Source organism: Crotalus tigris, unplaced genomic scaffold (genome assembly GCF_016545835.1).
Source record: "Crotalus tigris isolate CLP2741 ecotype Arizona unplaced genomic scaffold, ASM1654583v1 scf7180000024388.1695876, whole genome shotgun sequence".
Classification (NCBI taxonomy): domain Eukaryota; kingdom Metazoa; phylum Chordata; class Lepidosauria; order Squamata; family Viperidae; genus Crotalus; species Crotalus tigris.
The window spans coordinates 125996-151714 of NW_024100558.1; the positions used below are offsets into that span (position 1 = coordinate 125996).

General features: G+C 38.5%; 1 protein-coding gene across 1 annotated transcript in view; it reads right to left on the minus strand.

The window, feature by feature from the left end:
- Positions 1-15934: 15934 nt before the first annotated feature.
- MATN1 (matrilin 1) overlaps positions 15935-25719 on the minus strand; it is a 49779-nt gene continuing 39994 nt past the window's right edge. The window contains exon 7 of the mRNA XM_039329135.1: positions 15935-15985. Within this exon, the coding sequence (XP_039185069.1) occupies positions 15948-15985 (38 nt within the window). The 3' untranslated portion in view covers positions 15935-15947. The remainder of the gene's footprint in view (positions 15986-25719) is intronic.

A 25719-nucleotide genomic window follows, 5' to 3' on the forward strand; every position in this document is an offset into this window, starting at 1 on the left:
TGGTGGCCGCGGCTGAAAAAGGATGTGGAAAACTATGTAAAAAGTTGTACTGTATGTGCCACAATGAAAAGAATCCCAGGGAAAAGGCCTGGGTTACTGCAACCCATGGTAGACCCTTCTCAACCATGGGAAGAAATAGATATGGACTTTATAGTAGACCTACCTGAAAGTAGTGAGAATACTGTCATCTGGACTGTAATAGACCTGTTCTCAAAGCAGGCTCATTTCATCGCCTGCAAAGGACTCCCATCTGCCCAACAACTGACCAAATTGTTCCTGAAACATATCTACCGGCTGCATGGCGCCCCTAAGCGAAAATTTCGGACAGGGGAGTGCAGTTCACAGTGAAATTTTGGAGAAGTTTCCTTACATTAATTGGATCATCTCAAGGGTTATCATCTGCTTTTCATCCAGCCACCAATGGGGCCGCTGAAGTGGCCACAGGAAAAGAATTCAGCCCAATACCTGAATATCCTCAGTTGCCCTCCGCTTCCCAGACACTTGATCAGTGGGTGAGGGGGTGGGAAGAAGTTTGGAGAAACACAAAAACTGCTTTAAAAATGACTTTTGAAACCTATAAAAAGCAGGCTGATAAAAAGAGGGCTCCCCAAAGAACATTCCAAGTTGGGGAAAAGGTCTATCTGTCAACTAAATATCTACACTTCAAATTGCCCAGCAAGAAATTGGGACCAAAATTCTTGGGGCCTTTCCCCATAGTAAGGATCATCAACCCAGTCACAGTAGAACTAAAACTCCCTAGACATTTAGGGAAAATTAACCCAGTTTTCCATTGTAACTTATTGAAGCCTTATCAGGGCTCTACTTTAAGACCTCCTCCGAAGAAGGCACCTGGGCCATTCATAGTCATGGGACAGACCCACTATGAAGTAAAATGTATTCTTTAGAATTTTTAAAGGGAAATTGCAGTACCTAATACAATAGAAGGGATACCCATTGTCTGAAGCCACCTGGGTGAAATCGAGTGAAGTTAAAACTGACAGATTGGTCAAAAGGTTTCATGTGAAACACCCCAACAAACCGAAAGATAAGCCTTAACATATGCTTTTGTTTACTTTACAGGATCTGTCCTTCTTGTAAGGGGGGCCAGATGTCAACACTGCAAATACTGTATATTCTTGCTTTGACAATATGCAGAACTGTCTGGTATTTTGGGGGGTTAATACAGAGCAGAAGAGGGTGGGGGTAAAGCCTGGGAAAGAAAGAGGAAGGAAACCTTTGATCTTCACACTAATTGGATAATGTGATATATGACAGCTAATTTAGGGAGGGAACATGCTGATAATTTAATTGCTCAGAGGAAGAAAACTTAGATCTTAGCATAGACCCCATTATGCCTGTGCTGACATTTTGAAGACTTTTAGGGAAATCAATGCCTGGAAGTTCTTTGAAGTGTTTCATTAGCTGGAACCATAACACAGTGCTAAATTGGTGCCCATCAGAAAAAGTCTTTTCTTAAAGCATTGATGAATATGTGTAATAATTATAGGCTTGAAGCAATTCCATGATTCAAAACTAAAGTTTTGTGTTTGCTGCTTTATGGTACACAATACTGTGCATTCAAGGATGTGTTTATCCTGGAAGTCATTCAATCCAAATTTTAAAAAACTATTCTTCCATTCTCTCAATCACCTGCAAACATTCTCTCTTGGCTTGAACTTGGCTGTGTCTCTGTTGGGATCTGCTTGAGATTTACCAATTTAAATTCTGGTTAAAACAAAACATCCTATGATGAGTCATTAGCCCAGCTTGCACTTTGAGATAGTTACATCTCTTCCTTGAAAAAGTAAATAGATTTTGATGGTCCTTAGGACCAGATAAAGTCTTGGCAGAGCTTAAGCAGAGTCTCAGAGCTAATATCCAAAAAGAAAGGTCTACTATCTGCTTACCTTTGATCCCAAAGTTGCCTTTTCAAAAGATAACTGGACTTTGTTTTTCCTTGAAGACGTTTCGCTTCTCACCAAGAAGCTTCTTCAGTTCTTGAAGAAGCTTCTTGGAAGAGAAGAAGCTGAAGAAGCTTCTTGGATGAGAAGCGAAACATCTTCAAGGAAAAAAAAAGTCCAGTTGCCTTTTGATAAACCATATTTGGGACAACCATGAGCTAGAAGACTGAGAATCTCCATAGATGCTTGTCCTTGATATTTTGTCATAGTGTTATCATTTCCTATGTTTTGTTTTGTTTTTTGGCTTGTAAGCCCATTGATTTACTCTTCCTTTGACCGCTGCTCTTAAATTGCCTTTGCACTGCAGGCAGAGTCCTTTAGTGATCATTGTCACTGTAGCACTTATATTTCCCTCCCGCATTCATAAAGGTTGATCTCGAAACTTCATTTCTCTTCATTCACAATATATAACAAAACCCATTTCTGTGTGTTTCCCTTCACCTCTATGTAACAAGCAATCTGTTTCTTTCCCTGTTCTTCTGGTAGGATGGAATTCATTCTTTTTGAGCCTGCATTAAACAAGCCTACTTTTTTTCCTCACTGACAATCTTGTTCTGGCATTTGTGAAACTTGGGACCATTTAGCATTTGCCAGTAAGGGTAAACAGCCTCTTTTGAAACAAATCATTTGCCTGAGGCTAGAGCATATAAAATATTTCATGTAGAAGGTCTAGTGACTATTAATCAGCTCTTAATTTTGAATCAAGAATCTTTCCCAGATCTTTTCATGGAAGTCCTTTAGCTCAGAGGTGGGAACTCTGGTCTTGCGAGCTACAATTTCCATTAACTTCTGTTGTCCTCAACACAGGAGAATATCAAGAGTTGTATCTCAGCAATATCTTGGAAGTGGTAGGTTCCCCAACGGCACTATTCCTGGCAAAGCATGGAAAATTTGGATTACTCTAAATCTACTTGATATGAAGTTACACGTGGAGCACATATTATTATTAATATTAACATATTAATAATATTAATAATAATAATATTAATAATATTAATATTAATAATAATAATAATATGTTAATAATATTAACATATTATTCCATTATGATCATCTTCAAAGTGAATATCGTTTTCTTATAAAAGATCCCCATAGTTATATCTCTGGCTATGTAGGTTTGGGCCACTCTTTTTCCATAACATACTTTGGGGATTGCAGGCTAAAAGATATGAAGAACCGTTGCAAGAATTTGATATGTCTAGTTTAATGAAAAGAAGGACTAGGGATGACATTGTAGCAGTCTTCCAATATCTAAGGGGCTACCACAAAGAGGGGAGTCAACCTATTCCCCAAAGCAACCAAAGAAAGAAGTAATGGATGGAAACTAATCAAGCAGAGAACCAACCCAGAACTATGGAGAAATTTCCTGATAATAATGAGAATAATTAATAATAATAATTAATAATTAATTAGTGGAACAGCCTGCAAATGTAAAGAAGTGGTAGTTGTTGTTTAGGAAGCCCATTAAGAACACAGGAAATTTATTCTTTCAGCTGAGATGGATTAAATCATAGGGGGAACCATTCCCTGGCAGAGGATACAAGCATCTTCTTAGTTAACTGGTAAGCTTCTATACAACATCTAGCAGATGCTCAGGCTACTATACAGAGATCTGAATTTAATTTGTTGAAAAACTGAAGGATCAGTTATTTCCAGCATTGGGAGCCTGGAGTGGGGGTTTGCTTACATGGAGGGCAAGTTTTCATTATTTTGCACACAGCTGCCTCATTTCACTTGTAAGATTATTTATTTTGATACATAATTATGTGGGTTGATACGTTAGTCAGCCATTAATTAGTTCAAATTGAAGTGGGAATTAATTAAAAGAGCACACTTTGTCACTTGCAATCAGTCTGGATCCAGCTCAGTCCTGGGATGGGTGTGAAGAGGAAGATGGCAATCCATAGTGGGGGCTCTCGGTGCCTCTCCCAAACAGATAGGAGACTGCATTTGATCGGAAGAAATCTGGCAAGGCTTCATAGGATTAGTTTAATGAGGGTCTTATTTCAGCAGGTACTCAGCTGAAGCTGTGCTCTTGTGATTGCAACAAAAGCTACAGCTTTAGTTTGGTTTGTTTAGTTTGGATTAATTTATTATGTATTTGTTTAATCATGGTTTAGGGCAGTGGTGGTGAACCTATAGCACGCATGCCAGAGGCGGCACTTAGAGCCTTCTCTGTGGGCACGCGTGCCATTGCCCCACCAGAGTTGCCAGAGTAGCAAGCACATGGTGTTTGGAAGCAACAGGGCAGGAAGTGAGCGAGCAAGCAGTGTTGGCCCCCCAGGAATGCCCGAGATGGCAAGGGACTGGCTCCCACTGCCCTGGCCCTGGCCACGCTCACCCAGTCTGCCGTGACCACTGCAGCCACACCCACCCAGTGGGCCACACCCCCTGCCCTTCCCCGAGGGCACCACAATGCTGATACAGCTCTGGCACTTTGCGATAAATAAGTGGGTTTTGGGTTGCAGTTTGGGCACTTGGTCTCTAAAAGGTTCACCATCACTGGTTTAGGGCTAAAAGCTCCCTGCTAACTGAGCCACCTGTGATCTCTTTAATAAATCACAGTTCCAGCAAACTAAAATTGACTTAGTGTGCTGTGTTGTATGAACTGTGAACTATATCATTCCAGGGTATACAAAGGGGAAAAAAATGGAATTTTCCACTGGATGTTATTTTTGTTTGTATTGATTGATACACAATATAATATTGCATTTTGAGTTTTTTGAGACGAAAGGAAGGAACAAAAAGAAGGAAGGAAGGAAGGAAGGAAGGAAGGAAGGAAGGAAGGAAGGAAGGAAGGAAGGAAGGAAGGAAGGAAGGAAGGAAGGAAGGAAGGGCATTCAGCCCAATAAATTGTGACATTATTTTGTAAAATATGCAAATTACATAATTTCTATCAGTTATGCAACTCAATTTGTTCCCCAAGCTTTACCTTCATGGATACCTATGGAAGGAAGGAAACAATCATACTTCAAAGAAATGACGGATGAATGCATATAACTAAAATGAGTAAATAATCTAATGGTACAAATGAACAATGAAAGAAAAGTACAACCCATTGTTAGTCTCCATTAAGGATACCTGACTTCGTCTTCCTTACCTACATGTTATATTTGGAATGCATTTCCCTTACTAATGGGACAAAATCCATTTCCTTCCAATTGCAACCTTTACATTTTTGATTGCATTCACAGCTTTAATTACATTGGTTTTCAGAAATGCTGGGTATCTGTAATTGCCAAGGTCCAAGGAACAGTGCATTTATCAAATGCTGATCACTTGATCCTTCAAAGAACTGCTGGGAAGCCTAGAAATATACAGTGACATAAAAGAACTGGTTCTGCTTGTGAACAGGGCCAAACCTTCCATTGTTAGAAAGAGTCATGTTTGTTTATTTCAATTTAATTCTTAATTGAACATAGAAAGAACAATAAAGCTAGGAGTTTGCACTGATTTAAGCAATCTTAATGGAACACAGAGGCAGACCGACATTCCTATTTCAACTGCTTGCATGTAATTCAGTGGCAAGTAGATTTCTTAGATATATTACAGAACCAATTATATGAAACTGGATTGTTAAAGCCCAGCATGATTGCATTAAACTATCTGATAGGAGCAGGATACCCCCTCATCACCCCAAAGAGGAAATATCTTGGCAAACACAGAAAGAACCCAATACAAACTAGCCTGATTCAGCAGCAGCCTGAGGCTAAATAAACAAACAACACACACTGGCTACAAGGAATGCAGAACCGGCTAACAGTAATTAGGATTGACAGGATTAGAATAGAAAAACCAAAAGGTACACAACAATGAAATAATTAACACCGGATCCCTCCTGGAGTAAAAATTAACATCTTCTAGACAGAATTGAGAAGGAAATTAACCCAACAGTAGATACTGACCAACAAATCAGAAAAGATAAATTTAAACTCACCAATCAGAAATGACAATTTTGGAAACCATGCAAGGGTACCAGAACTCATGTTTAAAGACCAATCTGTCTAGCTAGTTGAGGATTCATGCTGAATTGTCACTCTAATCTCTGTGATTAAACCTCTCTTTCCAGTAGCTGGCTTCACGTTCTATTTGTTCTCCTCTGCACTGTTTGGGAGAATCCCGGCTGGAAGAGCCTGAATGGAGGAATTCCTCCCAACAATTACCTGCCAACCACAGAAGGGACTTCCAGCTCACCCAGCCACCGGACAGGGCCCGGAAGAGCCATCACCCAGCTGGCAGTGGACGCCTTGTTCCGCAGGGAACTCTCCACAGACCCTGCCCGGTCGGCAACAGGTATTAAAAGGAGTTTTTGAGTCTTGCGCTCAAACAGCTACTTGGAAAGAGGGTAAGTGCCACCAAATTTAAATTCTTAGATTCAAAGGGTCCAAAGAACGAAAGGAAGAGTGCATGAATGTATATGTGGGGCACCCTCCTCTGAAAATCAGCTGAATCTCACCCCCTCTGTATGTCCTCCAGCCGCACCCCGGCCTGTTGCTAGCTCTGCTGGAGCCATGACCTGCAGGATTTGGGAAAGCAAGGGGGGGGGCATCGGAGCATGAGACCTTCTGAGAAAGGGGAGAGCCAGGCGGGCAGTAAAAGTGTAGTAAAAACTTTTGTATAGATAGACCGGACTCCTCTCGGAAACTTTTTTTCATTAGGTAGACTGGAACCCTTTCAGAAACTTCTGCCAGTAATTGTTTAAGCAAAAGCCCCAAGTTAGGAAATTAAGCCCCGGGCTTACCTCTGGAAAGCAAGCAGAGGTCCTCCCGGACATTTGAAGTCCGCAAACAGTAGTGGTAAAAAGTGAAGGTAAAGCCGGTAAGAGAGTGCCACATAACTTCTGCAGGAGAGCAGAAGAGTCCTTGACAGACCCCCTTTTTGGTCTGAAACCGTGGTGGTAGATCCCTAAAGGAGTGCCATGTACTCTGTGAGGGATCAGAGTCCTCCGTAGGTCCCTTTTTGACCCAAAACCATGGTAGAAGGCAGAAGTCTCACTAGGAGGCTTCAGTGCGCCAGACCCAATAGAACCAAAGTGAACCCCTGCATCAGGAATAAGGGAATCATGGAAGGTTCTGAATAGAGTCTAATTCTATTGGCTTTCAAAAGCCAATAGGAATTGTCCAGGCTGTCTCTGCCCTGCTGAGCCTGCCAAAAGTCCCATTCTGCAAACGGTGCTGCACCAGTTGAGTAGTCCTCAACTTGGGGGTCGCGGCATTAAAAAGGTTGAGAACCACTGATCTAGAGACTCTTCTATATTTGCCCAAACTGATGTCCAGGATACAACTGATTATGGCATAAATCAAAATGTACCAGAAGAGGAATTTACAGAGATAGATGTGGAATTTATTTCATCTGACAATCCCTTCTCCAGCAACATAGAGAACCAGAAGAAGCAAAGACTAAGACTTCAAAATACAAAGCAATTACATCGCAAAGAGAACAGGAAAAGATGTTTACTGCAGAGGAAGAGATGTATACTCTCTCAAAGATTATTACAAACAATAAGAATTGATCCATTGGTTGAAAGAGAAAAAAGATGCTTACTACAGAGAAAGGGACATACATTTGCTTAAAGATTACTACAAGCATCGAGAATGGATTTACTGGTTGAAAGGAAGCGTCTTCATGGAAGCCGGTGTGGCAGAGAAAGAAACCCAGAATTAAACTCAAAAACAAATTCAAAAACGTTTAATGGAGTAAAAGGCAATGTTGATTTCATGGATTGTTTTAAGGATAATGATTTAGAGCTGAAAAATGTAATTATACACATGCGTGTTTAAATTAGTAAAAATTGTTGAATGGATTAAAAGGCAATGTTGGTTCTATGGATTGTTTTACAACTATATTCATGTGTGTTTAAATTAGTTTGATGACTTTGTTGTTGTATGGAAGTTTGTTTGGTATGGAAATATAAAAGTTAAATGTGGAATGATAAAAGAAATTTGGCTTTACAGAGACTAAGAATGCATTCCTTCGAGTAATAGATTGATTTAGACTGGAATTTTGAAATAGATGTTTGTGTATAATAATATGAATGGAAATGAATTAAGTTAATGATTACAATAAGCAACTACTGGCTGAAGGTTAGAGATAATGATCTAGATTTAGAAGTAAGAAAATTATAACTATATATATCTGTAAGGTTTAATTAATTAAGAGATATTTGTGTATAATAATACAATTTGATAAGATATGATAATATTGTCTTTTTAAATTAAATTAGCTATTATTGGAAGAAGAAATAAATAAAAGGGATGAGAGAGATTAAGATATTTGCAAGAGATATTTGAAGGGGTAATATGTTGTTGTAAAACAGAATATGGTAATTAATTGATAAACTTTTAATAAGGTTTAGTAGTAATAGAAATTTAGGATAGAAATGAAATATATTAAATTTATTATGTTATTTGAGGGAAATGGAGAGATGATAGCAAATGTATCAAGTTAAGCTGTTATTTTGTGATTTTATGTTGGAATCTTTGTGTACCCAAACACCACGGTGTGTCTCAAACACTTTTTGTTAAAATTATAAAACCAATAAGATATATTTAAAAAAAAGACAATTTTGGAAATCATGAAAGGGTATAAGAACTCATGTTTGAAGACCATTCTGTCTAGCCAGCCGGGGATTCATGCTGAATTGTCACTCAATTTTAATCTCCATGGGGGACTTCCTGTGGCTGCACCATGCCGACGGCTGCTGTTTAACAGCTGCCCATCCAGGGAAATCATAAAAGCTGGCAAAAACAGCAACAATCAGCTGTTTTGCGGCTTGAAACTTTCCTCCAGGGCAGAGGGAGGTGAGCCCCAGTTTTTTTTCTGGGAGATGAAGTGAGAGCTCCCTCGAAGTCTGGGTGTTACTCTGTTTCCTTGGATGCCTTTGTTCTCCGAAGAGAACGAAGCTAGACACTGCCTATATTATATTTTATATTACTATTTTAAAAGCAAGTCCACCACCATCTCTAAGATCAAAGAAAGATGACAGCAAGGTAGAAACACAGTTGTCTGTAGGTTCAATGCCATCTTTGGGAGAAGAATTGTTGATTGAAGTTATGCAACAGAATTTGCAAATAACAGAAGACCCAAGGGAACAGAGAATTACACACACTGCTTATAAACATAGAGAAAGACAACAACAACAACAGCAACAACAACAAAAGGCAGATGATGGAAGTTTACTACAGTCTATTTCGGAGCTGGTGGGAGGAGCAAGGCCAAAGAGCTCATCGACTAAATCTAGATGCTTTGTTCCAAAGGCTTCATCCTGCCAAGGATGGCAAAGCTTCTAACCTGGAATGTTAATGGGCTTAACTCACCACAGAAGAGAAAGAAAATCTTTCATTATTTGAAACAACACAGAAATGATATTATTTGTTTACAAGAGACTCATTATTTCTAAAGATCAAAAATATTTGTTTAATCCTCGGTTGGGGATACATTTTATAGCTCCTGCTTTGCAGAAAAAAGGAGGAGGAGTTATCTATGTGAGAAAGGAGCTTTCACCGAAGTTAATTGATTTTGACTTACAAGGAAGATATGTTATTATTGATTTACTAATAAATGATAAGAGAACCCTTCTTGTTGGTTTATATGCTCCCAATCAACAACAAAAACATTTTTATGTTGATTCATCAGAAGTTAACTTCTTTGGATTATGTCAGTTATTATGATGGGAGATTGGAATGGTGTTTTAGACAAGTAAAGATAAGAAGGGTCCCTTTAAAGTTTCTAATCATGCAAGACTTCCTAAAGTTTTTTTTTTTACTTAAAGGATGATTTGGAACTTAGAGATATTTGGAGAGAATGGGATACTGAGGAAAAAGACTTTACTTTTTTTTTGGATAGACACCATTCTTATTCTAGAATTGATTTTTTCTTGGTTACTAGTGATTTCCTTTCTAGGGTGAAGAATATCAAGATATTTCCTAGAATAATTTCATGATTCTTTCTTTTAGCTCTGACTTACATCCACCTAGCTTTCAATGGCTAGCACTAGGATGGATGTAAGTAAGAGCTAAAAGAAAGAATCACTGAAGGCTGTAAGTGAAGTAAGGATTAGTCGGCTTGGACCTGTTACAAGGTCCATGCGTAGAGTTTAGGTGTGGCTATGCTTATAAGCAGGTTTCCTCACTAGCTGGCTTGTATCCTGACGATGATGGCAGATGTTAGCCATCGAAAGCTTGATTTTATTTATTAAAACCTTGGTTTTTATTTCCTGGTGATCACTTCCTTTTTTACTGAAATATATTTGTGTGTGTGTGTGTGTGTGTGTGTGTGTGTGTCTTTTCGAACATTAATTCCATATTTAAGAGATATTCCTTTTCCTTAGATTTCACTTTCAACTTTTCTCTTTAAAAAGATTCATTGCTTCTCCAAGTATTTCAACTTAATCTGATATATTATCCACAAATGAAAGGAAAAAAAAAACTTAATTTTGCATGGAATGCTGTTTCCATCTCCTGGTAGTCAGTGAAATTGTAATTTTGGCAATTTTAAAATATACTATATATACTATAAAGGCTAAATTGATATAATCCTAAAACGTAATATCTGAATCTGAATTAGTATTTGAAATGGACTAAGCATCATTGTAGTTTGCAAAACATGGTCTGTTCCTTGGTGTGTGCTGAGAACTCAGGCAATGATGAGGTGGGTTTTTTTTATTATTGCAATCAGAGAACCAAGCCAGGCCTTTAGCAAGCAAAATCTACAGAGATTCTATGCAAATTCCAGGAAAATATGCATTTGGTTTAAGGATTCTTGTGAAGTTACTTTTTCAACACCATTGTAAATGTGAGTGATAACTAAGCAAGCAGTTGCTAAACAAGGACTGACTATAAGTGATACCGTGTGGGCTGATGGTATGCTAAGACTAAACCAATATAATTTCAGAGTTGAAAGCAGCTATGGGTGTCCTCAAATACACCTCCTCAAATACACTTAGCACAAGAATCTAAATTATATTACTCCCACCCTGTCCCAATGTATATCAAATTAATGCTTGAAGACTTCCTATAAAAAGGAGTCTACCATTAAGTAAAATGGTATGCCATTTCTTAGAGCAAAACAGTATTTGATAGCCTGAAATGCTATTAGCTGAGCATATCAGTTAAGTCAGCAGCCTCCGACTTTTTGGACACTAGGGACCAATTCTATGGAAGGTGGTTTTTCCAAAGACCGGGGGGGGGGGGGTGTGGTTTCACACACCATCTGGATCCCAAACATGTGGACATAATGGCTTTACTCACTAGCACAGCCCAGTTCCTAAAAAGCATTGTTGTGAGGGCGAATGAAAAACTGTGGCTGACTTATGAGGTCCGTAAGATGCTGAAAGCACAGAATGTGGCTTTTAAATCTGGTGACATGCTGGCACTTAGAACAGCCAGAGCAAATCTGAAAAGTTCTATAAAAGGTGCAAAGCAAGCCCATTGCCAGAAAATTCAGAACTTTTTTTCAGGACCCAACAAACACCAGGCAAATGTAGCAAGGGATCCAGGCCATTACGGATTACAAGGTGGCTCCATCGAAATGCAAGGATGACATAGACTTCCTAAACAAACTGAATGCATTTGTTGGTAAATTTGAGGCATCAAATAGCACTACTGCTAGGAAAGCAGTGCCCCATCCTGATGAGCAAGTGCCAAGCTTTGATGTCACGTCTGTCCAGAAAACACTGCAGACAGTTAACATTCAGAAAGCAGCAGGCCCAGATAACATCCCTGGACGTGTCCTCAGGGAATGCGCAGGGGAGCTGGCTTGTGTTCTCACAGATATTTTTAACCTCTCATTGCAGCAGGCAATGGTCCCATCGTGTTTTAAGACAGCCATTATCTTGCCAGTGCTAAAAAAGTCCACAATTACAGGCCTCAATGATTACCGTCCAGTTGCACTGACATCCACCATCATGAAATGCTTTGAGAAGCTGATAAAGAACACTATTGTATCTAGCCTCCCGCCAGCATTTGACCCGCTTCAATTTGCCTACCGACCAAATCACTCTACAGAGGATGCTATTTCTTCCATTCTCCATCTGAGCCTGAAGCACTTGGAGGAAAGAAATACTCATGTGCGTCTGCTGTTTGTCGACTTCAGTTTGGCGTTTAACACAATCATTCCCCAGCATCTAGTAGAGAAACTGGGCCTTTTAGGCTTAAGCACTCCTTTGTGCAACTAGATTCTTGATTTTCTTACCAACAGGCCCCAATATGTGCAAGTTGGAAGAAATACCTCTAATACCATTTTCTTGAGTACAGGTTCTCCTCAGGGCTATGTCTTAAGTCGGCTGCTGTTCACCCTATTGACCCATAACTGTTGTGCTAGGTTTGCTACCAACCATATTATGAAGTTTGCAGATGATACAACAGTAGTGGGCCTTATTCAGGATGACAAGGTGGAAGCTTACCGCAAGGAGGTTGAAGGGTTGGTGAATTGGTGTAAGGAAAACAGCCTAGTTTTAAATACCAGAAAAACCAAAAAGATCATTGTTGATTCAGAAAAGGCAGGCACAGCCACACTTCTCTGTGCATAACAGAGATGGTTATCAGCATCAAATTCCTGGGTGGAGATGGTTATCAGCATCAAATTCCTGGGTGTGCAGCTAACGAGTAGGCTGACTTGGTCGCTCAACAGTGAGAAACTGGTGAAACGGGCACAGCAGCGCCTGCATTTTCTGTGCCACATGAGAAAAGCACATCTTCCTTCCCCTGTTCTGACCACTTTCTACAGGGGGACAATCAAGAACATTCTGTCATATAGCATCACAGTCTGGTTTGGAGGCATCACTGCTTCAGACAGGAAGGCGGTGCAGAGAGTGGTGAGAATGACCAAAAAGATCATTGGCAGTTCCCTCCCTCCCATCCAGGACATAGCACAGAAGTGTTGCTTGAGCAGGGTCCGTAAGATTATCTGGGACACTATACATCCTCTTCACGACCTGTTTTCCTTGTTACCTTCTGGGAGGAGGCTTCGTGATATCCAAAACAGAACATCTAGATTCAGCCAGTTTCATTCCATACAGCATTAACCTTGCGAACTCTCAAGCTTCCTCCTTCCGTTATATATTCAAGATGGACAATATTTAATATTTATTTGGTACGTATATGTAGGGTTGTGGGTCTATACATATGTTGTTCATAGTATGTTTAGGTGTGTGTCATGTATGTGTTTCACTTTGAGAGCGGGCAATTAAATTTCATTTTTGATGTGTGCCATTGTGCCCACAGTATAAAAATGACAATAAAGGTTATCTTATCTTATCTTAAATGTATTCTTTCAAAAGGAAATTTCTAACCCTCCTAAAAGTTTTTTGCAGGCTGAGAAAGAATAGCATTCCAAAAAGGAGAAATTGAGAACTTATTTAGAACCAAAGACAGCTGGAAGGTTTCAGGCAGGAAAAGGATCACCTCTTTTTTCCTCCTTGAAAGACTGTCAATCCATTATTTCCCAACAATTAATAGGGTCAAAGGACCCTATTAATTGTATTCTGCTGTCATGAACCCCTTGGAAGGAGAAGTCATATAAAAGCAGTTCATTATAAAAGCAGAAAGGTAGGAATCCTCTTGGAAAACAACCAGGTGGGAGGGTGGGAAGTCTTAAGTGGGGAATTAGCCTTAAATGTGGAATTGTGCATCCTCAAGACAACTGACTTCTCCTAAGCTCCCTCGAGCCTTATCTATCTTTTCCAAAGGCAAGATAAAGTCTGGGGAGATTCCTGGCTAATAGGCAGAATTTAATAAAGTAGTTAGCTTCAACATTACATACGTGGCTCTAGTTGCTTATGCCTGACAAATCCCCTTGGATTGCACATGTTGTGTCCTGGGCCTGATGAGGAAACTCAGCAGGCCCAGAATTGTTGCAAATGGTCCCGAGCATGCTAAAAGCTGCCCAGGACCAGACAGAGCGGCACCAGGCATGCGCACAAGGCACGAAGAAAGAAGAACTCTTATTGGTTCACTCTGTCCGGGTTTCAAGCCGTATAAAAAGGCCTGCGTGCCTTTTGCTTTTTGCTTGGAGTTGGAGAATAAAGCATTGTTAGTTCTCACAATGTGTCTTCATCATTCGCATGCAAACGGGCACAGCACATAGATATTTTTTTTTACAAATTGCTTACTTTGGCGTTTTGTAATATTTCCAACTAGAGAAAAGGTGGTAAGAATTTGGTTACCTTCAGGGGATACATAAAAAGGAAGACAAAACCAGAGATTTATGTTACAAAGTAGGATATAATCCATACCTGGATTAGCAACATGGATGTTGTTGGGAAAATACCTTCCCAAACATGATTGCAATATGTCTGGTCTCTCCATAAAGACAGACAGGGGTCTTACCTCTGAATGCTAAAGAGTTTTGGTGAAAGGCATTTTTTTCTCATCCCATGCAATTAGGATAGTTTATTTGCTTGATAGTTTATTTGCTCTGGTGCATGAAATGGATCTTCTATCATATTGTTGCTTTTTAAAAATCTATTATTCAAACCATGTTTACCTTGTTTTGCAGTCCCAACGGCTCTAAAAGTGGTGTATGAATATTGCATCTAAAAGACATGATATTGTCTGGTGCAAACAATCAGGACCACCGATTAGGTTGCAGCATAGAAGATTTAGTTAAGCCTATAAACAAAAATCTGATCAACTAAAACTTCAACACTAAACTGGAGCACAGTAAGGGTCAATGGACTTCAGGAGCGGTTGGACTGGGAGCACTTGTGGGAATGCAATGAATCTAAGCTTATGGTGTGTTTAACTCTGCTTGCACATCTGTGCCTGTTCCTCTCCTTCAGATATGCAGAGAAAAGGTATGAGAAAGAAGAAAAGAATAATTGTATCCATACAACTTCTGCCTGACTTGTCTCACTCACACCATTAGCAGGCAGTTGGAAATTAGCAGGAAATGCTCAGGCTGGATGCTAATAGAAGGACATGTTTTCCCTAAACAGAAAAAGATTATTTCTCAGCACCAACCAACCTCAGGGTATGTATCTTTGCCTAAGTATAAGTAAAATCCTTGCAACGTTATACAATATGATCACGTTGTTCTGCGTTTTTGCCAAAGATTTCCTTAAAATCATCAATGGGTGCCACTTATCTTTCCCTAGATTGCAGGATATATTAAAGCTGCAAAGACTGTACATAAAAGCCTGATTTTCAATCTATAAATAGCTTGTAATTTGGGATAAAGCTTCTGCTTAGTTGCCTGCTTGCCTGCTTGAGATATCAATTAAGGAAAGTGTCTGGTGGAGGCACATGAAACAATCTGGTGGAGGCACATGAAACAAATAGAAACTAAACTCATAACTCAGATCACCTGTAGATTTCAGAGATACCATCAATGAAACTATGATACGCTACTACATCTCCCACCACACCCCATGATCTCTTTTTTGCAGTAGCCAAAAAGAAAAGATTAGCATTTTCATCAATTGCTATAGCATCCCTTTTGCAGATTATGTGCCATCAAGTCAGTATTCACGTATAATTTGATCCTGGTTAGTTGTGCCTCTAGTGTTAGGTACAAAAGACTAAGTCCATACATTCAGTTAGGATAATTCATTGCTAAAGGTCTATGCATAGGATCTTCTCAATTAACTGCCAGCACCTAGTTAGAGTTAGATAAGGGTCAACAGCACTCAAGAACAGCTGGACATAGTTCACTTGTGACTATGTATGAATTCTAGGCTAATCCCCTTTTTACCCCACCCCCAGGTTCTGCCATTGCTGCTCCTGCTCAAATAAAAACTGTTTAGCCATCCATCTTGGCTCTCCAACATTAAAGTTCAAAAAATTTCTATCCTGCTATAGACAAGTAGATGGATAAATATTTCTAATAGCTTCCATATTTGAAAAAAAAAGAAGCTTGGGTTTCATAACATTCTTTGCCAGAACATTATTTATCTGACTAAATCCTCAACACCACCACCCCATTAGACTGCAGCATGAGAACATAAAAAGTTTATCTTCATGCTTTGTAAGCACCGTCCGGCTTTCATTTTCAAAGCATCCAAGGGTTTTCTTTGTTGTAAAATAAAGCTGGGGAGGAAAATGAAAAGACACTTAGAAGTAGCACAATTGTATTTCATCATAGCAAACTATCTTGTTTGTTCTTTTTCCCCAACTACAAATACATATCAGAGAATTGATTTGTGGTGGTTATGCTAACTTTTATAGAATCCAAGGTTTGTAGGTGTGGGTGTCAGTGAATATAAGAGAGGTCTGTCTAACCATTGTGAAAACAAAGATGGGAACTTTTGCCTCAGAAGTGAATTTTGAAAATTCCACAAAAAGACATCTCAAACAAGCTGCATGTCTCAGGCAGACTGGCCCAAAAGAAAAGACTATAATTCCTGTCACAACAAAAAAACTTATTCCTGTTAGCAATAATACTTCAGAAGAGAGCAAAGGATATAATGTGGAAAGACTGAAGTAGAGATGTTTTTCTGTGATTGGTCAATAATATTGACTTTGTTCTCTTTCTTCTAAAGAGAAAAGTGAAGAAAAAAATATTTTTATCTGTTCAAATAATTCTTGGAGACTGACTGGACAAGGGCCTGAGAATTTCTCAGCAAGGATTTTCAAAAGTGGTTTGCCACTTTGCCTCCTGCCTAGGGTCTTGCCCAAGGTCACCCAGCTGGCTTTGAGCCTAAGGCAAGACTAGAACTCATGGTCTCCCAGTTTCTGCCCTGATGCCTTAACCACTACACCAAAACTGACTCTGAAAAAAAAAATAGGAGGAAGCAAATTTAATAACTGGCTTTCAAGCAAAATGAAACTGTCTCTCAACCAAAATTAGAAGAAAACCAATGCCCCATAAGCAACTTTGAGAAGGCAATTACATTAAGTGGTGCTAAACAAATCTTTTTCTTCAAGCAGAGGTCCTCTTGATCTTGCATCGAAACCAGGTCTCATTTTCCAACCAGGTTGCTCACAGATGTGTTAGAATAAGCTAAATATGCATTACACTTACAATAGGGTAAGTAGGCATCATAGCCCAGCATTTCTTGTGAGCACCAGGTGGAAGAAGGAAGGAAGGAAGGAAGGAAGGAAGGAAGGAAGGAAGGAAGGAAGGAAGGAAGGAAGGAAGGAAGGAAGGAAGGAAGGAAGGAAGGAAGGAAGGATAATTTTTTTCACACATGTTTTAAGAAGGAGGGACAAATCTAACATAGTAGCAAGAGGCTGCCTCTTGCCTCCAAAATAAGCTAATATACAGATTAGATTTCTTTAAATTGAACTTGGCCCCTACTGGCTTCAGGGACATACCCTGCCATTTTCTTGGCAAGAGTAGAAAACTTGCTAATGACTATTTCTGGGATGTATTCTGAGTCCCCAACCCAGCCTACAGCCGAGTAATGTCCCATCCAATAACAAATCAATAAAGTCAGATAAGACTTTAAAAACAGTCCAACCTACAGCCTGAAATTCCCAGATAATGTCCCATCCAATAACAAACCAGGCACAGCCCTGCTTAGTGTCTGAAGTTAGATAAAGTCAGCCATAATGCTGATCAAATCCATAAGACTTTAAAAACAAATATGGAAGACAGCCATCTCTCTTGTGCCAAGGGTCCCCCTCAAGACAGGATTTTGCTAAGCAGCCCTTCCGAGCCCAGCTCTGAAATCTTCCTTGATTTTCACTCTCATTTGAGCCATGCAACCATGGTCTCATCACTTCCTGTCTTCTTCTGACTGGCAGTCATTCAAGCAAAGCTCAGGGCTTGCTGTTTGCAATGCGCAAGGATGTTGCTGTTTACAAATGTGATTTGCACATCCTTTCATGTGCAACTGCCGTATTCTTGGCAACATGTTCTTTCATCATGATTGTTAATGACATGAATACAATAGCACTGCCTGCCGCTCCCTAGGTCTGCCTGCAAATTGGTGGCTCAGATAAGGAAATTTCTACCAGGGCCCTTAATAATTTCCTCGTGTGTCTGGTTATATTTATTCATCCTGAGCTACCCGAAGCCAAACAAGCATGCTAAAATAGCTCTCAGCAGGCTTGGTTTCAAAAATATCCATATATAGCAAAGATGGTGATGGATACAGACTAAAGAAGCACCCTGCATAGAGAACTGTAAATAAAACATTGATTGGCAAGACAAATACTACCTAGCTTCACCACACATAGGATTAAAATTGGAAATAAGTCTAAGGCGTCCATTGCATCTTCCCGGGCTCTCCTTCCATTCAGGGTCTAGAGAGCCAACATTAAAATGATGTTGGAAGCTAAAAGAAACTGTCAAACTGTCAAGAGAGAAAGAAGGGAATGGAGAAACAAGTCAGATGGGAGGACCTCATCTGAATAAAGATCTTTATAGTTGGTCCTCGACTTAGGACCACAATTGAGTCCAACATTTCTTTTGCAGTTGTTAAATGAAGGCAGTTGTTAAATGAATTTTATGACCTTTTCGCTCTGCCCCCAGGTTATGCCATCCCTTCTCCTACATCAGGGGTCCCACCTGGGGGTGTGAGATGATATTCCAGGCAGTGCAAAAACTTGGGTTTTCAAAATTATATTGTATATGCATAATTTGTTGCTGTTATTTTGAACTTTTGTAATGGGTGCGAGAATATATCAGAAGCGTTCTAGGGGTGGGGGTATAGAAAAGGTTGAGAACCACTGTCCTACATCAAGGAAAATTGGATGGCAGAGAAGCAGAGGAGATCAAGAAGAATATAGTGAATGAAAGGTACAATTCAAGACTTCCGGTGGTTCCAGCGACGACGAATGGCGGCGTTTTACAAAGCCGCCCGTTCCTGGTGCGTGTAAAAGCCGCGGGACTTTGACAAACAGCTGTCCCGTGGCTTTTCCCTGGGAAAAAGGGAGGAGGAGAGCTCTCAGGTAGAGGTAAGAGCTCCCCTGGATCCCTGTTATTTTGGGGATCGGAGGGTAGAGCTCCCTCGGAGCCTGAGCAACTCCACGTTCCAGGGAGACTTCATTCCGAAGCTTTTGGGATGAAGCAAGTTGCCGCTTCCACATCTGCTTTTTTTTTCCAGTTGCTTGTGAGTATTTGAAAGCAGACGGAGCAGACCAGGAGAGACTGTGCTCAAGTTTGATGGTGCCTTTAACTTCAGCAAGTTTCCTCTTCCTCTGGCGATCGTCTTTCTTGCCTGATTTGCATTACAAAGTAAAACCTGGATACAGATTAACTCTTTAAATACAGAAGTAAGAATTTGGCTTTTATTCTTTCCTCCTTTTTCTTCATTTCACAATATAGGGAGATGGAACATGCATTGCGTATCAGGGGCCTGAGGGAGAACCCTCAGGAAGACTTAAAGATGCTTATTGTGAAAGATATTGCTCCTAATATTGGCTGGCGGCCTGAAATAATTGAGAATGAGATAGAAATTTTTTTTAGAGTTAATTCACGGGTTGCTAGACAGAGAAATCTACCAAGAGATGTGGTTATTTATTTTTCTAGAAGATCTATCCGTAATGAAATTATACAGGCTTTTTACAAACAAAAGTTTCAAATTGCTGATCAAGACGTGATAATTTTAAAAGAGATACCTCCAAAAATTTTAAGAGCCAGAAAAGATTTTACTTTCTTGTCTGATGAGCTGAAACATCGTCAAATTCAGTTCAGATGGGAGATTCCAAGAGGAATAATAGTAAATTATGAAGGGATACGTCACATATTAACTACTGTATCCAAAGTAAGAGATTTTTATCAGTCTATCTTAAAAGCAAGATTGTCACCACCTCCACAAATAAGGATAACGGAAGAGTCTCTTATGGCAGGAGCCTCATCAATGATGGTTATGGAACAAGCTGCACAGAATTCTGACATAAAAGAGCAAAGGATGACACGAGCTGCCCATAAACGTAAAGAAAAAGAGCAGTTGCAGAAGAGTGGTGAAAGTTTGGTTGTTACAGAGCCTGTGGGAGGGGCAAGACCAAAAAGCTCTTCGACAGCAGAGCTGCAGGCCATGCTCCAGAGGCTCCAGGCCGGTGGAGATGGTCAGGTTCCTGACCTGGAATGTTAATGGCTTAAATGTACCACAGAAATGAAGAAAGATATTCCATTATTTGAAACAACATAATAATGATTTGATATGTTTGCAGGAGACTCATATAACTTTAAAGGATTCTAAATTCTTGATGAATTCCCGTCTGGGCACACATTTTACTGCTCCAGCCCCTGGGAAAAAAGAGGGAGTGGTAATTTATGTGAAGAAAACTTTTTCAGCTAAACTAATTGAGGCTGATTCTGAAGGAAGATATCTTTTTGTGGAATTATTATTACAAGGCCGAAAGGTTCTTATTGTTGGACTATATGCTCCGAATCAACAACAGAAACAATTTTACAAGCTGCTGCATGGCAAGATATCTCAATTGGATTATAAATCGGTAATTTTGATGGGTGACTGGAATGGGGTTTTAGACCCAACTATAGACAAAAGAAGTTCCTCTAAAACTTTTATTCAAACTAAACTACCTATGACTTTCTTTGATTTGAAGGAAGAACTGGAGCTTATTGATATTTGGCGAGAAAGGAACACAAGTGATAGAGACTTTACTTTTTATTCTGATTTATTACTAGTGACTTCCTCCCTAGAGTGAGGAAGGTGAAAATTTTTCCCAGAACATTGTCAGATCATAGTCCTGTGTGGATGGAGTTATATTCGGAAGACGGGAATAGAAGATCCTGGAGACTGAATGAGAACTTATTTAATCGGGAGGAGTTCGTACAAAAGTGTAAAGAACATTTAAAGGACTTTTTTACTATAAATATGAATAAGGGAACATCGATGTCTATGGTGTGGGACGCTAGTAAAGCATATATGAGGGGAATTTTGATTCAATTGAATAAAGTTTTTAGGGAAAAAGGGTCACAAAGACGTAGAGAAATAGAAGAAGAGATCAAATCAAAAGAACAAGAGTTGGTTCTTAACCCTACTGATAATAATTTAAAGGTATCTATAAAGATGCTTAAGGAACAATTTAACATGTTGATGGCAGATCAGGTGGCTACCAATCTGTCGTATATGAGACATAATACTTTTTCCAATGCGAATAAGCCTGGGAGGTTGTTGGCTTATCAGTTACGAAAGAAACAGAAAGCTAGAATTATAAGAGAAAGTAAAATATAAAGGTACTGAGGTTTTTCAGCAAGATTTGATTAGAAAAAGCTTTTTGGACTTTTACACAAAATTATATTCAAGTGATAATATAAGGGGTTTGGATATAGATAAATATTTACAATCAGTACATTTTCCTAGACTTTCAGAGGAACAACAAAATGGGATGAATAGTTTAATTACTGTGGAGGAAATTGGTTTAGCTATTAAGCAGTTAAAGGTTGGAAAGTCTCCTGGAACAGATGGACTGACTTCTAGGTATTATAAGATCTTATCTGAAGAAATGATAGAGCCATTAAAGGAACTCTTTAATAGTATTTTGTTGGGTATGCAAGTTCCTCCTTCTTGGAAAAGAGCCTTTATATCACTGATTCCGAAGGAAGATCAGGATCTTACAGAGCCTAAGAATTATAGGCCAATTTCATTATTGAATGTTGATTATAAGATCTTTACAAAAATTTTGGCAAATAGATTAATGCAGGTTATGAAAGACTTGATTCATAGTGATCAAGCAGGATTTATAACAGGGAGATATATGAAACATAATGTTAGACAAATTATTAACTTAATTGAGTACTTGGATAAGAATAATCAGATTCCTGTGGCTTTTATCTTTTTGGACGCTGAAAAAGCTTTTGATCAATTGGACTGGCAATTTTTATTTTCTTTGGTAGAGAAAATGAATTTTGGGGATAATTTTTTACATGCACAAAGCTATATATCAGCAGCAATCTGCACAAATTGTTATAAATGGGGGATTGACTGAGAATTTTAATATTCAAAAAGGGACAAGACAAGGATGTCCATTATCCCCATTGTTTTAACATTGGAAATTTTATGATTCAGATTCGGGAATCGAAGTTAATTAAAGGTGTAAAGATAAGGAAGAATGAGTATAAATTGCGGGCATTTGCGGATGATTTGGTTTTAATTTTGGAACAACCGAACCAGGCAATTGATGGTTTATTAGAACTTATAACACAGTATGGGAATGTTTCTGGTTTTAAAGTTAATAATTATAAGACTAAGATATTATCTAAGAATATGTCAGTTAAAGAAAGGGAAAGTTTGATTAAAGCCACAGGTTTTCAGATGGTAAAAAAGGTTAAATACTTGGGAGTATATCTAACTGCTTCAAATGGAAAATTGTATAAGAACAATTACGAACCACTATGGGCAAAAGTCCAAAAGGATTTAAGAGATTGGAAAAAATTGCAATTGTCATTGTTGGGGAGAATTTCAGCTGTAAAAATGAATGTTCTACCAAAGTTTCTTTTTTTGTTTCAGATGATACCTATTCTTAAAAAAGAGGCAAATTTGGAGGAATGGCAAAAGGGTATCAATAATTTTATATGGGCCGGGAAGAAACCAAGGGTTAAATTTAAGATATTACAGGATGCTCGAGAAAGAGGGGGACTTAAGGCACCTAATTTGAAATTATAGTATGATGCAGCCGCCCTAACTTGGTTAAGTGATTGGCTTAATTTAACAAATATGGATATTCTTTTTTTGGAAGGTTGGGATTTAATATATGGTTGGCATGCATATTTAATTTTTAATAAGAAAGTTGATCGGACTTTTAAATCACATATTTTGAGGAATGCCTTACTTCGTGTTTGGAAGAAGTATTATTATAGATTAAATTATAAAATACCTATCTGGGGGATTCCCAGACATGCAATTGAGGGAACTTCTAAGGGGACAAATTTTGATAAAATCTCGTACAAAGAATTGTTAATTTGTTCTGGTTCGAATTGGCATTTGAAATCCCTAGATCTATTAAGGCAGCAAAATATTCTACAGTCATGGTTTCAATATTTACAAATAATGGATAGATGGACTGTAGACAAGAAAGAGGGAATAACACTAGAAGATAGACAATTGGTTATTCAGATTAAAAACCAAGGTCCGGCTCATATAAAAAGAATATACAATGTTTTATTAGAGTTAGATTCGGAAACAGAATTGGTTAAAGACTGTATGATTAAATGGGCTCAGAATATACAGGAGTCGATCTCATTGGATTTATGGGAGACAATTTGGATAAGAAATGTTAAATTTACACAAAATTTGAGAGAAAATTCTTATAAAATGTTTTATAGATGGCACTTAGATCCTAAAAAATTATCTTGTATGTATTCCAACATACAGCCCAAATGTTGGAGATGTGGCAATAATGATGCGACATACTTTCATATTTGGTGGAACTGTAAAAAAGTAAAGGCTTTTTGGATTATGATTTGGTGGAACATTCAAAAGATTTTTAGAAAAAAGATAAAGTTTACTCCTCAACTATTTTTACTTGGTATTTTTGTTGACTTAAATGAAAAAGAAACTACTTTGATGTTGAATTTATTAACTGCAGCAAGGTTACTAGTAGGTTTATATTGGAAGAAAGATTCCTTGCCTACTTTAGAAGAATGGATATTTAAAGTATCTAGTTTTGCAGAAATGGCAAAAATTTCTGCTTATTTAAAGGATCATACACAAGAAAGATATATTACTGTATGGGGAAGGTGGATAGATTATATTCAGAAAAAGTATGGAATTAAAAAGTTTCATTTATTTTATGAATGAAAATCAAATATTATAGAGAATTGTTTTATAGGTTATGGAGTTATAGGTTAATTATGATATTTTTTCTCTTTTTTTTCTTTTTTCTTAATTATTATAATTTTCTTTTTTTTTAACCCTGTATTCTGCTCTGGGAAGTGAAGGGAGGGGGGTTGAGGGTGGGAGGGAGGGTAAGGGGGGGTTTCTCTATTTTAAAATTTTATTGTATTTTTATAAATGATTGTATGTTTTAAAAAAATAAAAAATTTTCAATAAAAAAAAAGTTGAAAAAAGGCAAAAGGAAATAGCTAAACTGAAAAAAGATCATTTCCTCAGATCTTTCTGCAGTTGAAAGAGAGACGGCATTGTGTTTTATACTGAGCCCATAGATGCCAGCTTGATTTATGTGATCTACTGAAGTGTAATATTACAAAAGCAGCCGGCCCAGTTTAATAATATTCAAACTGATGTGACAAGCAAATGAAGTTGGACTTTATATGCATATATGTGTAATATGTAGTTGAGCCCTGGGCTTTGTAGAACAGAGATTGAAAGAGAAATGAAACCTCTTAATAAAACAAGACTAAGCACCAACCAGGGATTGCCAGAAATCAAGGTCCACTTTTCATGCACATTTGGGAGTCACAAGTATTGCAAGAAACCAAGAAAGAATGCTTCCTGAATGTAAGGACCCACCCCACTTTGCATCTTAAGAAGACAGAACTCTTAATAATTCTTCCAACAGGAATCCTTTATTAAGAGAAAATGGTTGCAGGCATGCTAGACAGGACTTGGGGTTCAAGCTCTCACATTCAAGGTTTTAAGGGGTTCCCCAGTAGTCCCACCCAATCAACCCCCCTTCCAGTGATAGTTTCAAGTATCACAATTCCACCCCCCTTCTTCTTTCTTCCGTCTGAATGGAGACTTCAGGTAACTACATGAAAGGCAAATACCCTGCTTTGTTATGATAAGGTCCCCTAGTGCTAACGCTTTGATGTTACAATAAACACACATTCAGCATTCAGCTCTTTGAAGTGTACTGAAGGAAGTGAGGGCCATAAAGCCCCTTTGTTCTCCCCCTTCTCTCCCTCTGATGGCAGAATCCAGAGAAGGCAGAATTGGGAGTTTCTATATTTGATAATTAAAGATGAAATATGATTGGATTCTGACACTGAACCTCTAATGGAGTATATTGCTTATAAGTTCCTGATGCTCTCATATGCTTCACTCTGATTCAGTGCAACTGGGAAATTTTTCTTTCAGCAAACATGTTGAAAGATGCAAGAAGCAGAAAAAAGAGGCACGTATGATGCCCAGGTTCATATGCACACAAACGTACACACCCCCCCCCAAAACCATCTTTACTGATTCCGCGCAAATCACAAAAGGGTAAATGGTATTATTCTCAATTATTATCAATGTCAGGAAAAAATGATTATAAGTCTGGCAAAAAAGAAAGGAAATTGAAGCCTGATTATCTAAACTGGGGGGGGGGGTAAATAGTACCAGCTTCATTTACATTCCAAGAGTACCATCTAGTGGTTAGTGTGAAACAGAAGATATAGGTTGAGGAGGAAAGTGATTTGCAAAGCTTTTTATAAAAGTAACCTGTAAACATTTGCTTGTTTGTTTGTTTACGTTAATGTTCATGGGAAAAATTGTTTGCAAACCCAATCTTGGTGGTCTTGCAGAATATGTTGCATATATATATATATCAGCAAAATGCTGGTGTCAGAATCCAATTATATTTCATCTCTAGTTATCAACTATAGAAAACCTCATTTCTGCCTTCTCTGGGTTCTGTCACATTCGGTCTTGCCCACCCATTTCCCCTGGACCCCATCAAGAGGGAGAAGAAGAAGGTGAGAAGTAAGTAGGAAGGTGGAGGTGGAGGAGGAGAGGGGGTAAGTGAAGAAAAAGAGGGAAAGAATTAAGTTGGTTTGAGGTGGGATGTGCTTTGGGGGGAAATGGGCGGGCAAGACCGAATGTGGTGTGTATCAATTTGTTTTATTTTTTATCTGAAGATTGTTATGTATTGTAAAGTTGAAAATAAAAATTTTTACAAAAAAAATATATATAATGCAGAACTTGCAGTTTTTTTTATTGAAAATTTTTAAATTTTACAAAACAATT